The sequence below is a fragment of the Juglans microcarpa x Juglans regia genome, chromosome 1D, assembly GCF_004785595.1.
Source record: "Juglans microcarpa x Juglans regia isolate MS1-56 chromosome 1D, Jm3101_v1.0, whole genome shotgun sequence".
NCBI classification, from domain to species: domain Eukaryota; kingdom Viridiplantae; phylum Streptophyta; class Magnoliopsida; order Fagales; family Juglandaceae; genus Juglans; species Juglans microcarpa x Juglans regia.
This window is the reverse complement of record NC_054594.1, coordinates 32,276,113-32,289,964: the sequence shown is the minus strand read 5'-3', so window position 1 is coordinate 32,289,964 and position 13,852 is coordinate 32,276,113. Positions and strand designations below refer to the sequence as shown.

General features: G+C 37.4%; 1 protein-coding gene across 1 annotated transcript; it reads left to right on the top strand.

Moving 5' to 3' along the window:
* The first annotated feature begins 10,993 nt into the window (after positions 1–10,993).
* LOC121236558 (xyloglucan 6-xylosyltransferase 2-like) lies at positions 10,994–12,845 on the top strand. Its single transcript, XM_041133009.1, has one exon. The coding sequence runs from the start codon at positions 11,288–11,290 to the stop codon at positions 12,644–12,646; it is 1,359 nt and encodes a 452-aa protein (XP_040988943.1). The 5' UTR covers positions 10,994–11,287; the 3' UTR covers positions 12,647–12,845.
* Positions 12,846–13,852: the final 1,007 nt, after the last annotated feature.

Here is a 13,852-nt window from a genome sequence, read left to right as displayed (position 1 = left end):
TCTATCTTTTTTATCATTGAGAACAATGTTCCTTTCCAGTTGGGGGGTGGGAGTAGAATCATCTATCTGGCACTAGTATGCTTTGTGTGAGACACTTTTTATTGCACCTTCAAAGAGCATTTGAAAGTAAATGAATATTTTTATGATTCAACAGGATTTAGAATTGCTATGTTTGAACTTTTATGCCTGTGAAAGGATTTGTTAGAGTTATGGGCTACTTTAGCTTCTAATGATCCAAATTTTAGCTCAAAATAGAAGTTCATCCAATTTTTAGTTGATTAGGTCAGGGGTGATTTGCTAAAAAAACATACATTCAAAATACCTTAAGTCTCGTTTGTTTTCGTAGATGAGATGAGTTGAAATTAAAATTAAAAAGTTGAATATAATATTGTTAGAATATATTTTTTAATATAAATTTTATTTTGGGATTTGAAAAAGTTGAATTGTTTATTTTATTTTGTATTGGAAGTTGGGAAAGTTATAATGATTAGATGAGATGAGATGTTTTCTGAAAACAAACGAGGCCTTAGCTGACACTATTATGCCATAATGTGGTGATCAACACTAAACCATATCTTAATGGCTTAGGAAGAAACCATTTCAAAAAAAAAAAAAAAGAAAAGAGAGAGAGAGAGAATGAAAGCTTGAAAAACAAATGAGAAAATAGACAAGTTAGAGATCAAAAAAAGTTTTGTGTGATGGAAAAGGCTGCCTATTATCGGGGTTTCTAAATAAATGAAAAAGAAAAAGAAGAGAAAAAAATGACATTTTAAATTGTAATAGCATGAAAGCCACCATTGCAACGGTTTCGAATTAGAGTAAGATCAGTTGGTCTTTCTTGATCAGCTGTTGTTATTGGAACCTTTAATAGAATTTGGTAGTCAATTTTAGAAATCTGATCACACACTTGCACACTTACGGTTAGGCACTCTTTTTGCATTCTCCTCATGGATGATTAACTCAATAATGTATAAGCTTATGTGGAGAGTTAGGATCTGATTTACATTAGCTCCAATGCTTTAAAACCAATGAATTTGATATGTGGCATAGATTTTTGAATATTAGTGATTTTGGATTAAATTTGAGTCTATTTGCCTATCACTTTATTTGCTAGAGACTAGCAAAAAGCTAGTTCGAGGGTGTGATGAAGTGTCAAAAATGCGTAATTAAGTAGATTAAGTGAGTAAATTATTTCATCAAAAAAGAGTTGAATACTTAATTATGTATCATATTTTAGTATTGGACTTAAATTGATTTTTGCCAATATTTTGCACATAAAACATATAGAAACTACAACTGATGGCACTAGGAATAACCTAACATTATATTTGTGAGCCATCAAATCTAAAGTTTCATCTTTGCCCTAAAAATGATAAGCATTTGCACATCTTTGTGAGCTAACTGAATGGAATATTGTTGTTAAGTCGGAGACTAGGGCCAAGTTTTGGACAGGAGGCAGGAGGAAGAAAAATTAATTAGAAGTTGGGGTGCATAAAAGAGCAGATGGTGCGATGGAGATGAGATCATTGAAAAAATGAGAAAAAAAATTCCTATGGTGGAGAGGAGGCAAGAAGCAGCAACAAAAGCTTTCTCTTCCCATTTATTTTCTTTCGTTTTTGTTATTCTTAATTCCTAGACTCTAGAATGCTTAGACAGGATTTTGATTCAAAGATGTTGGGCTAAATTTCTAAGCCTAAGTTTTGGGGAGTAACCCAAAAACAGATTGGATTGATTTCTCACTTCCCCATTGATTCTCATTTCACAACTTATTGAGTTGCAATGTTTGTTATATTTGGAGAAGCTTGGAATTCCTTCCCCTCAATCTTGATCTATTGTTGACGCAAGGAACAACCGATGCTTGACTTGATTTAAGATTCCGATAGTCTTCTTTTATTGTCCAAGCTTGCTTTGCAACCCAATAGAAAATTTTGGCTAAGATATAAATTGCTCATGAATTGTTACACTTTCCAACCATGATCCTTATGAATGAGTTTGTGGTTAAGTAAAGAGGAATTTGAGTTTAGGTGTTTTCTAAAGGGTGAAACCTGAAGCTTAGGTGTTTGAGTTTTTGTCTCTTAGGTTGATAGTTTATATTTGGTACAGTATTTCTTTAGGATATTGCGAATCTATAATTTCTTCATTGTGTTTTTTTTTTTTCCTGAAATTCTTCCCCTAAAAAATGAAAAGCAGATTTTTAAACCAACCTAAAATTCATATGTTCAACCATAAAATTCTTCATATGTAATTAGACACTTTCCATTCACGCTTACTTTGCTGAAGATTCATCTTTGTATATACAATAATTATCACATCTTTTTACTCCAGTTTTCTGACTTTCTCTCTTGCAAATAAAATTTAATGTTGACATAAACCACATTGTCTCTATGAAATTGATCTTGGAATTCATTCATGTACTATTTTGAAAGCTTTTGCACTTGGAAGTTAGATTCAGCAGCTCATCATTGGGTCTGAGAAGGGCAGAGAGAGCCAAAAAGGCGTCGTGCTTTGGTTCAAATCTGGCGAGGAAAGGGTGGCGACTCTAAGTCAAGTGGTGATGTGTAAAATACGATTTTATCCCTTCCTGGTTGAATTTAAAATTTTGAGTTGCTCGTATAAATAACAATTGAGAATTCCTTGGGACTGGTTGGGCTAATATTAACCAAATAACAGACTGTCAATAGTTAAGTGACACCTATTACGTCCACCACAATTACCTTGAACCCGCACCACATCAAAAACAAGTTTGCCCCTTCAGCCCCATGCAACCCCTTACCCCCCTCGCACCCCCTCAAAGCTCAGCCCCTGGAACAAAGTCGGCCCCCTCTCGCGATCTCAGCCTCCTTTAGAACAGCATCAGCCCCCCTCGCAATCTCAACCCCTTATCGAAGCTCATCCCCCTCGTGTCAGCATCGTGTCTCAGCCCCCTCACAACGCACTCGAAGCTCAGCCCCCTTCGCACCAGCGATAAAGCTCAGCCCTCAAACGTAACCCTCAAACTAAATAAATAGCCTTTACAGGTGAAGAGAGTAACGAAACTGTATAAAGCACTAGGTTTTTTGCACGAGTCATGATTGAACATACTTGGGGCACATGTTTTCATCTTTAAGTTCCAGCTCCTCATTCTTGTTTAAATCATATCTACTTTTTCTTTTTCTTTTTGTTCTACAATTATGTATATGATGCATAATTCTTTATTTTTCTTTTGCAACCATTGGGGTTTATGCAAATTTGGTGGCTATTTATGTGAGGTTTTCTATTTTCAATGGACTTCTGTCAGTTGGGAGTTCGCCAGTAATCCGACCACCATTTTTTTTAATATATAGATAATTGTAAATTTTATTAATAAATTTGTATTTTGTGTTATTGCTGTTGTTTTCTTCATGCAATCTGGCTGCCTTTGAATCCCAAACGATGTCTACAACACTTTGTAGTTTCTATAAAGGAGACAAAGCTTTGCCTTTTCATTTTGTAGGTTATGTTTCGAATTCCCGCGATTTCTATTTTTGCTAGGAATGTAAATAAGTCGGCGTTGAACTTAGATGGTTGGCGTCGGATTGAGATTTGGGCGGTTCAAAGAGAGGTACGAGGAAGAGAGAGGGGCAACGAGGAAGAGGAAAACGGAAGAGATGAAGGCTCCATCGTGTCGGCATCAAACTGAGATTGGGGCGGTGCAAACAGACGGAAGAGAGGGGCAGACTCGAAGAGGAAGATGGAAGAGAGGGCTACGAAATCACAATGTATTTCGTCTTGATTCCCTGTGGTGTAGCCTATTCAAATTGTAACACCCCGTATTTTAGTGTATTTTTACTGAAGGAATTATTTTTATGCAATTAAAATTTATTCTCTTATTTTAAAATTGGTTGGATTTTGAATGAGTTTATTTCCATGATTTTTATTTGGTGAAAATTATTTTTATGTGCTTTCTTAATATTTATTTATTGTTATGCATTTAAATTGCTTTTAACATTTATTTAATTACTGTGGGATTTAATTATTTCAATTTGACTTTACCATTACGTTTAAATTATTTTATTTAACTTGAGGTTTTGAAATCGTTTCCGTTGGATCATTTTTGTGACCCAAGTTATGAGGATTGGACCTCATTTCTTTTCCCTCTATTTTTCTTTTCCTTTTCTTTTTCTTTTCTTCTTTTCTTTTCTTTCTTTTTTTTCTTTTTCTTCTTCCCGGTTTCCTCCCCGGGTGCGCGAGTTCTTCTCTCTCTCTCTCTCTCTCTCTCTCGCCGTGCGTTGGCTTCTCCCCCAGCCCGCCGCCGTGCGCCGGTGGTGGTCGACACCGCCCGGCTCCACCGCTCCCCCTGCCGCCGGCGATCATCCCCTCCATTTCCAGCTCCTCCATTGCCGCCGTTAACCACCACGACCCATTGAAGCCGCGGCGTTCCATGCACCACTGCGCCGCCGTCGCGCCACCTCCGGCCACCATCTTTCTACCACATCATCCTCGACCTCTTGGCAACCCATTGGACCCAACCCCAGCTCCGATCTGTCATCGGTGAAGCCCCACCAAGTCCATCTCCGATTTGCACTTTTTTGGCCTAAAACCACCCCTTGCGCCGCCACCCACGGCAAACCACCACCACCACTAGCTTCACCGACCTCCCTAGGCCCTACCCTATCAATCTTGGGTCTTCGTTTGTCCTCGTTGAAAAGTTGGTATTTGTGACCCAAGGCCACAGTGTATTTTACACTGTGGTGTTGCTCAAACGTCGCCTTTTTCAACTTCGTGATCCTCGGAAAATTATTATATTGCACTGTAAGTATTTCTCCAAAGAACTTTCGTAATTTAAATGTATTTTTGCACTAACCCATTTCACTGTGTTTTTGGCATGCCGGACTGAGTCCGAGGAGTTCGGGGGTCGGATGGATTTGTGATTGGAGTTGTTTGGTTGATTTGGTTGAATTGGATATTGGTTGTTGATGGGTTGGTTGGATTTGTTGGTATTGTTCATTGATGGATGTTAGATATTGTGTTGGTACATGTGCATTTCATTATTTCATGCATGATCATGTTTGTAAAAGAAAACTGGGTTTTCGTGTATTGCATTCATGTTCATGTGATTTGAAAAGCTATGATTTTATGTGATAATATTTTTGGTGCGTGTGTATCACGACCCCAAGCCGAGATGGGGCATTAATTCGGTGGAGCTCCTCTGGTTACTCGGGAGCGGAATATACTGAGTAACGTCCCCTGGATTGTCGCCGGGCGACAATGGGATCGGACGAGATGGTCTCGTGCCGACTCCGTGGTCCTTCTGCTGGCGGGGACTAGAGGATGTCTGGCCACGTACGCGCTGGGCGCGGAACTGGGCATCGCTCATTGCGTAGTGTGAGTGCTTGGCCATGTACGCGCTGGGCGCGGAACTGAGCACCGCTGCGAAGCCAGGACGTGCGGATGGTCCATAGGGGAGACCATGGTGCATATGGAAATAATGCATGGTGCATTTGGGATTAATGCACTATTTTCTGGGAAAATAGTGCGAGTTGATTTTTTGGGTAAATCATTTTCTGGGAAAATGTTTTACGGATAATTTGGACCAAAATGAGATTTTGGTGTGTGTTGGAAATTTATCATTTTCGGGAAAAATGATGTTTTGTGGAAAAATGCATGTTTTCATGTGCATGCATGTTAGTTGCATTTAATGCATTTTATATTACGTTGTTGTTTGGGTTATACTTACCTGCGAGACCATTTTGTGGTATCGCAGATTTTGATGCTGATGAGGAGGAGGAGGGCGAGCCTGAGGAGACGGCTCCGCCTGAGGAGTGATTTGGGATCACTCGTTTGTACATTCAAAACTATTGTAAATTATTTTATGGATGACTGTATAACTGCTATTTAAATCTTTACTGATGTTTGATTGTAATTAAATTCTGGTACTTAGTTGACTATCCGCTGCGTTATTTTATTTGAACACTGTTGCATGTACACACACTGGCACTTCGTTGGGATGTGTGACCGTGTTGTCACCATCCTGGCGTCTCGATCCCTGTGTATTTATATAAGGAGGATTGGGGGCGCCACACAAATTACAGTGTATTTTCTTACGTGTCAACAGTTGAATAGAGGGCTTTTGGGCGAGTACAGTCCGACTGCTTAGAAGCGATTCTCATAACAATTTTACAAGGGGCAACTGGATTTTGTTATACGAGAAAATAAATCTTTATTTACGAGGCTTTTATTTTTATATTTTTTATATCAATTTTTTGGGGCTTTTATAAGTGAGAAGTGTTTGCGTAAAATCTAAAATTTAAATTAAGAAAATGTAAGTACTTGTGATAAAGTGGAACCGTCATATTGTTTAATTAAGAAAAATGATATTATGACCCTTGAGTTTGTCACTCGATTCGACTGTTGACGTATTTTATTTTATTTTTTAATACTTTTTTATTTAATGGTTAAAGAAGTGACTATCAAGTCATATTTGGATATAAAAATCGTTTCATCTCATCTCATCACATCTCATCTCATCATTATAATTTTTTTAAATTTTCACATAAAATATAATAAACAATTCAACTTTTTAAAATTTTAAAACAATAATAATATTAAAAAATAATATTCTAACAATATTTTATTTAACTTTCGTCTAAAATCATTTCACTATCCAAACGAGGCCTTAGTGTATTGGTGTTTTCTTAAAAAAAATGTTTGAAAATATTTTTAAAATGCTTAAAATAAAAAGCAAAAATAAAAGAAAATTATAATTTGCACTATGGAGTAGACAAGTAGGCAAACTTAGGAGGTATTAGCATTACCCTTTAATTAATATTTCTCTTAAAAGACTCGTGAGATATTGTATTGAAATAGTTTATTGTGCGTGTCTGAATGTGTGGTATATTATTTCAGACATGGGGAGTCCTTACGAGTTATGAGGGTGTCTATTTGTCGTCGAATGTATTTGAATTCTGTTTCCTTCAGTACTTTTACTACGGTACTAACGGGTATAATAGAGAAATGATTTATCCATAAATACAGTTCGTAAAAATAAATCTATAAATTAATATAATTTAATGTATTATATTAAATTATAAATTTATTTTTATGTGATCTTTTTATATCTATAACTTCTCGATATAGCATACATACTTATTATTTATCCTTGTTCTTTACCTCATTTCACTCTAAATTTTGGGTCTAGCTTTGGATGGAATTTACATCCGATCCAAAATGTACATTTTGGTGACCTTTTTGTAGTCCCTTTATTTGGGTCGCAATTAATTTTGGTTTATTGGCATTTCTTTAATTCGATTACAATTTTATAATTCCGATTCAAGGTTTCAAACGCTCATCACATGTCATTTTATGTTTTTTTTATTTATTTATTTTTCTCAAATTTCAAATATACTAATCGCTTTCATTTCTTTGTTTTAGCCTTACGTGTCCCCCTTTATTTGATTGCATCCATCCTTTATATAGCACGCATGACTCTTTTTCATTATCTTTTATCTTTTTTATTTTACATATATTTTTTTCATGTAAATATTTAATAACGTATCTAACAAATAAATAGATCAGAGAATCTCAATTTACATGAAAAACAAGAACAAAAGTGGTTAGACAAAAAAAAAAAAAAAATAAAGAAAAAAAAATGTCATGAGAATTAGGCATATTCTCATGCAACCGATAAAAGAATTTAAGTTTTTCTTCAGAGCTTTTTGGGATCATCTTTTTTATTTGTGAAAATATATGCTCTCAAGTTATCATCCTAATTTAAGAGCTTCTAGTAAAAGGGATATTGACACGTAAAGTAAAATCTATATTATTTATTAAGCATTTAATATTATTAACCACAGACATCAACTAAAGTATGCATTTAATCTCCAAGTAGTTATCATTCTGTTTTTATAACGTATACATATAATTAAGGCAATGAATAAACACAACATGTGATGTAGACTATACCGTATTAAATATTGAATTTCTATTATTTATGTAAAATATTAATTAATGCAGTGAGATTTCATTGCTTTATATGTATTTTTCTAAGTTGTAACAATATTTGGATATAAATTTATTGGAGGTCGTGATTGTTATAAGAAGAGTTATGTTATATACAGTCAATTTTATGTATTTTATATATATTTTATTGATATAATTGACTAAAATAATTATTTTATATTAAAAAAAATAGTGCAATCAATTATATTAACAGAGTGTGCAAGAAATACACAAGGATCACTGCATATCGAATTTTTGTTATAAAAAAGGTTTGAGAAGGTATGGGCTGTTGCCCAAGATGTGTTAGAAAGCGACATATGCCAAGCACCGTTTGGCATATTAGTTGTTAAACCGAACATCACAAACTTGCACATGGACAACAACAAGCAAGCCATGTGATTTAAATAAATGCGGTGTGTTCCCCGGCCTATCTAGCATCTAATTGTATCTTGGTGTGAACCATCACGTTTTCACATAATTTTAATTATAATTGCACTAGCGCAATAAAATTTTATAATTTAAGATCATGATACTAGTTTGTAAATTTATATCTCTATATATATTTTACTGTCAACCAAATTTCGTGTTGTTCAGTTAAATTGTAAGGGTGTGCACATTACATCTCTTCTTTGCAAATAATGGGCGTGTACAAAAAGTGTCGAGAGGTTAATGGGTGGGCCAGGTATTCATTTAATTCACTGAACGCCTATCACAATCGTCCCACTCTCGTGCTTTCCTTAAAACTTTAAAAGAAAGGAAAATATTGATCAACCAGGCGATGAAACGATTCAAGGTCGCCACTCACCCTGCAAGCCTTTACACTTTATGAAGGTTGTGAGGGAAGGCATCCCCACTATTATCTCAACTTTCTTCAAATTGGCTTCGATTCCTTATTCAGAGACCATGAATCTCAAAAACTTGCCTGACTCCACTCCGAATACGCATTTCAGTGGGTTGAGCTTCATCTTGTAGCATTGTAGTACTGCGAAAACCTCCCGTAGATCAAATAAGTGTCGCTTGGGTCTCTTGCTCTTGACGAGTAGGTCATCCACGTATACCTCCAAATTTCAGTCAATCTGTTCTTTAAACATTCGATTAAGCAGCCGCTAGTATGTGGTGCCAGCGTTTTTTAGCTCGAACGACATGGCCTTGAAGTAATAGAGTCCCCAGTTGGTGATGAAGGTCATCTTCTCTTCGTTGTCCAGGCTCATTCAGATCTGATTGTAATCTAAGTATGCATCCATGAAGCTGAGCAGTGGATGACCTGTTGTTGAGTCGACTATCAAATAGATGTGAGGCAAGGGGAAGCTATCCTTTGAGTAAGCCTTGTTCAAGTCGGTAAAATCGACACATATCCTCCACTTCTCGCAAAAAGTGAGGGCTGGAGTGGTGAGAAACACCTTTGATGCCTAAAAGTCAGTACCCGTTTGTGCGAAATTTAGAAGGAGAAAATCTGAGAGCCCCAAATCCTTGGGGGGGGGGGGGCATATTACCTAGTGGTGGTGGTCCTTGTTGGGTCGATCATGACTCTGCCACACCGTACCCAGGTCGTGTCGTCTACCAACTTCCTGCCATGCAACAAGCTTGCCATGCCTGATCATGGCCAGTCCAACAGATTTGTCTGCAGGTAGTGGCGTGTTCACCCTGTCATTCATTAAATGCAGCGTGGTCTTGATCTAGTGTGCTCACTCCCCATGCCTGCCCAACCATTGGTAACCTGGGGCAATGGCCATTCCTGTCCTTGCATACACAGCTTTTCGGCCAGTAGAGATGTCAGGCCTTCTGACTGAGTGGTTCACATTTCGTGCATGATACATCATTTCTCCTTTCTGGGCCTACTAGACTGACCTTGCCCTTCTGGCTCGGCCCGTCCTATCCTTTCATACTGATTCTCTACTATTGGGCTATCCTGAAACCCATCAATGTCTCGTGAGTTAAGCCCGTGTGGTTCGGCCCAACACTGGGAACTACCTTCCTCACAAATCCTATATGAATTATGGTTTCGGCCTTGGATCTTTCATTTTTTGAAGGGTTCTTCCAACACCAATCAAATTGACTAGATGGTATTGAGAGAGATCTTGATCAATGCTTAGTCCGCATTTTGGTTTACACTATTAACAAATGAGTAATGTTATATTTACTTACAGTTTTATTACTTTTATTTACATGACTCATTTTGTTAGTTTTCTTTTGAATTTCAAATTTTATAATTTTCAGCATATCAATAACTGACATGTGATAAATTAAATTTTTTATAAGTTTTTCTTAAATATATTTAACATCATTTTTTTTAACAAATTGTCATTGTCAGCAAAGGCTTTCAAAGTAAAAATTTTAGGTTGTGTTTAGATGTTGAGTTAAGTTGAGTTGAATTGAGATGAGATAATAAAATATTATTAAAATATTATTTTTAATATAATTATTATTTTGAGATTTGAAAAAGTTAAATTATTTATTATATTTTATATTGAAATTTAAAAAATTATAATAATAAGTTGAGATAAATTAAAATATATTTATAAACCAAACGAATCGACTATGTCACTCATAGTGTAAATAAAAGATGGACCTCTTATTAAATACCTGTGTTCCAAGATGCAAGTTCTTAGGACAAAAGTAGAGAAAAATTGGAAGAACTTTTTCTCTCCAAAACCCACCAAGCTAAATAACCCTTTTTACCCTATAATAATGACCTTTTGTCTAAAGTCTAATTTGTTTTTAAAAAATATCTCATTTTATCTAATCTTATCTTATTATTATAATTTTTTTAAATTTTGATATAAAATAAAATAAATAATTTAATTTTTTTAAATTTTAAAATAAAAATAATATTATAAAATATATTTTTATATTATTTTATTTAATTTTTTAATTTTAATTTTAATTTAACTTATTTCATCTCAACTCTGAAAATAAACGAAACTTGATAATCTTTCAAATGTAATCGGCGGTTACATTTATTATATTTATATATATATAATATAACGTGAAAAATATTGCAATTATTAGTCCTACAAATAACAAAGAAACTATTTATCCAGGTAAATTTAAATCAGCAATAAAAACAAAGGTGTCGGAACGGAACACACTAGCCTAGCTTTTCGTTTCCTTTCCTCGTCCCTTCTGTTCTGTGCCTTTTCCTTCATTCCTTCCTTCCTCCTTTAGCTCCACCGACTTCTCATTAATCCAGCCATTGTGACGTTCGTTTTCGATGACAACCAGACCTTCCATCTCCTAATCCTGAAGCTCTTTTGTTGGATTCCCCATTTCTTGTTTTGTCTGAATCCGTCGCGTGGCCCGCCGGTTCAACTCGGCAACTCGAATCCGGAAAATGCTGGAGCGGTGCTTGGGAGTCCGCCGAGTCCGCCAGATCCAGCGCGCGGTTCGGCACAGCACCGTCACCTTCCTCTGCCTCTTCCTCACCGTGGTCGTCCTACGTGGGACCATCGGCGCCGGCAAGTTTGGCACCCCTGAGCAGGACTTCAACGAGATCCGAGGCCACCTCTACTCGCGCGGCCGGCGGGTCGAGCCCCACCGCGTGCTCGAGGAGGCACAGCCCGACTCCGAGTCCGACCAATCCAACAACTACGCCACGTTCGATATTTCAAAAATCCTCGTGGACGAAGAGCCCGAGGAAAAGCCCGACCCTAACAAGCAATACAGTCTCGGCCCGAAGATCTCTGACTGGGACGAACGGAGAATCGAGTGGCTGAAAAACAACCCGGATTTCCCAAACTTCATCAGACCTAATAAGCCCCGGGTCCTCCTGGTCACCGGGTCTTCCCCAAAACCTTGCGAAAACCCGGTCGGCGACCATTACCTATTGAAGTCCATCAAGAACAAAATTGATTACTGCAGGCTACATGGGATCGAGGTTTTCTACAACATGGCCCTTCTTGATGCCGAGATGGCAGGTTTCTGGGCTAAACTTCCACTGATTCGGAAGCTCCTGCTGTCGCACCCCGAAATCGAGTTCCTCTGGTGGATGGACAGTGACGCAATGTTCACCGACATGGCGTTCGAGGTCCCCTGGGAGCGCTACAAAGACCACAACTTCGTTATGCACGGTTGGAACGAGATGGTGTACGACGAGAAAAACTGGATCGGTCTGAACACCGGTAGCTTTCTGTTAAGGAACTGTCAGTGGTCGTTGGATATTCTCGACGCGTGGGCCCCGATGGGTCCAAAGGGAAAAATAAGAGACGAGGCCGGTAAGATACTGACCAGAGAGCTCAAAGGTAGGCCGGTCTTCGAGGCCGACGATCAGTCCGCAATGGTGTATTTGTTAATGAAGGAGAGGAGTACATGGGGAGATAAAGTTTATCTAGAAAGCGCGTATTATCTCCACGGTTATTGGGGGATTCTGGTCGATAGGTACGAGGAGATGATCGAGAACTACCATCCGGGACTCGGCGACCACCGGTGGCCGCTGGTGACCCATTTTGTTGGTTGCAAGCCTTGCGGGAAGTTTGGGGATTATCCAGTGGAGAGATGCTTGAGGCAAATGGACCGGGCGTACAACTTCGGTGACAATCAGATTCTTCAGATTTATGGGTTCACGCACAAGTCCCTGGCTAGTAGGAGAGTGAAGAGGGTGAGGAACGAGACCAGCAATCCGCTTGAAGTGAAGGACGAGCTCGGCTTGCTTCACCCTGCGTTCAAGGCTGTCAAGGTATCTACGGCTTCTTGAATCTGATTTGCACTGCCACGTTAATCTTTAATCTTTCTCTTCCACATTTTGTTAAGTTATTGATACGAGTCATGTTGTATGTTATTGTATTGATATCTTTTTTGTTTTTTCCTTTACTCTTTTGTGTCTGTAGCGATCAAGAACATAAAAATTATATTGATTTTTGGAAGAAATCACAGCCTTTCTTACTTGTGTATTAGTCTGTTGGTGTATGCGTGTCTGATATATGAATACGAGAGTTCAACTGTCATGTATGGTGTGAGCGATCAAATTGGTGTCCAACGTACCCTCACCAAAAATTCTTAGGTCATGGTGACCTAATTAAGGACAAATTCCTTAGTGCTGGTTCCTAGTGCATTGTACTGGTGCTTCTTCCTTCAAGGGACAGTTTGATAGCCTAAAGACTTGGGGGCATGGAAAAGTTCAAGCTTACTATGAATTGACACATATGAAAGTCTTGTTGGGTTCTGATATAAAAGGAGGAAAGAGATTGAAAGTGCCATTATTTATCATATCATATGTGTGTGTGTGTGTATATATATATATATATATATATGTTACAAAAGTGAGAAATTATTGCTTCTAAAGTGGCCCACTAGGACACTTGAGTTGGCATTATCATGGAATGATGGATGGTGAGAAGATTTGTGACTTTTGCTCTCTTTCCCTTGTTTTAATTTGATAATGTTGAATTTATTTTCTGATTGCAGCTAGTCATTAGCTTTACCATTTTCATTGATTCAAGTTCCACTTTTGCAAATGGTTTCTAGATAGTAAAAGGCAATTGCAAAATCTTAAGAGATGTTATTTTGAAATTCAAAACCACTGCATTTGATCTGATGGGAAATGACAGTCTTCTAGTCATTGTATGTCAAGACTCAAAGATGCATACTAAATTTAGCTGCACATTCTAGTTCATTGAATGGAATTGCAGCATGAACAAATAAGTAGAGTTCAGCACTGCTGCTTACAATTCTCATTAGATCACATCCATGTTCATTTGATGAAATTGAAACTTACATTTGTAGAGCTCAGTGTTGATTTGCTCCTTTCTGGTAGAGTCTGTGACTAATATAGTTTCTTTGCAACGGATGTTATAACATACGAACAACGAACTAAAGAATTAAAAGCTCACAAAATCATTTTTGTGCAATTTTTTCCTTTTTTGAATTATGTTGATGACTGATGGTTGGGATTAAGCAGTAA

Coding starts and splice junctions, on each gene's coding strand:
- LOC121236558 (XM_041133009.1), top strand. CDS start 11,288: ATGCTGGAGCGGTGCTTGGGAGTCCGCCGAGTCCGCCAGATCCAGCGC.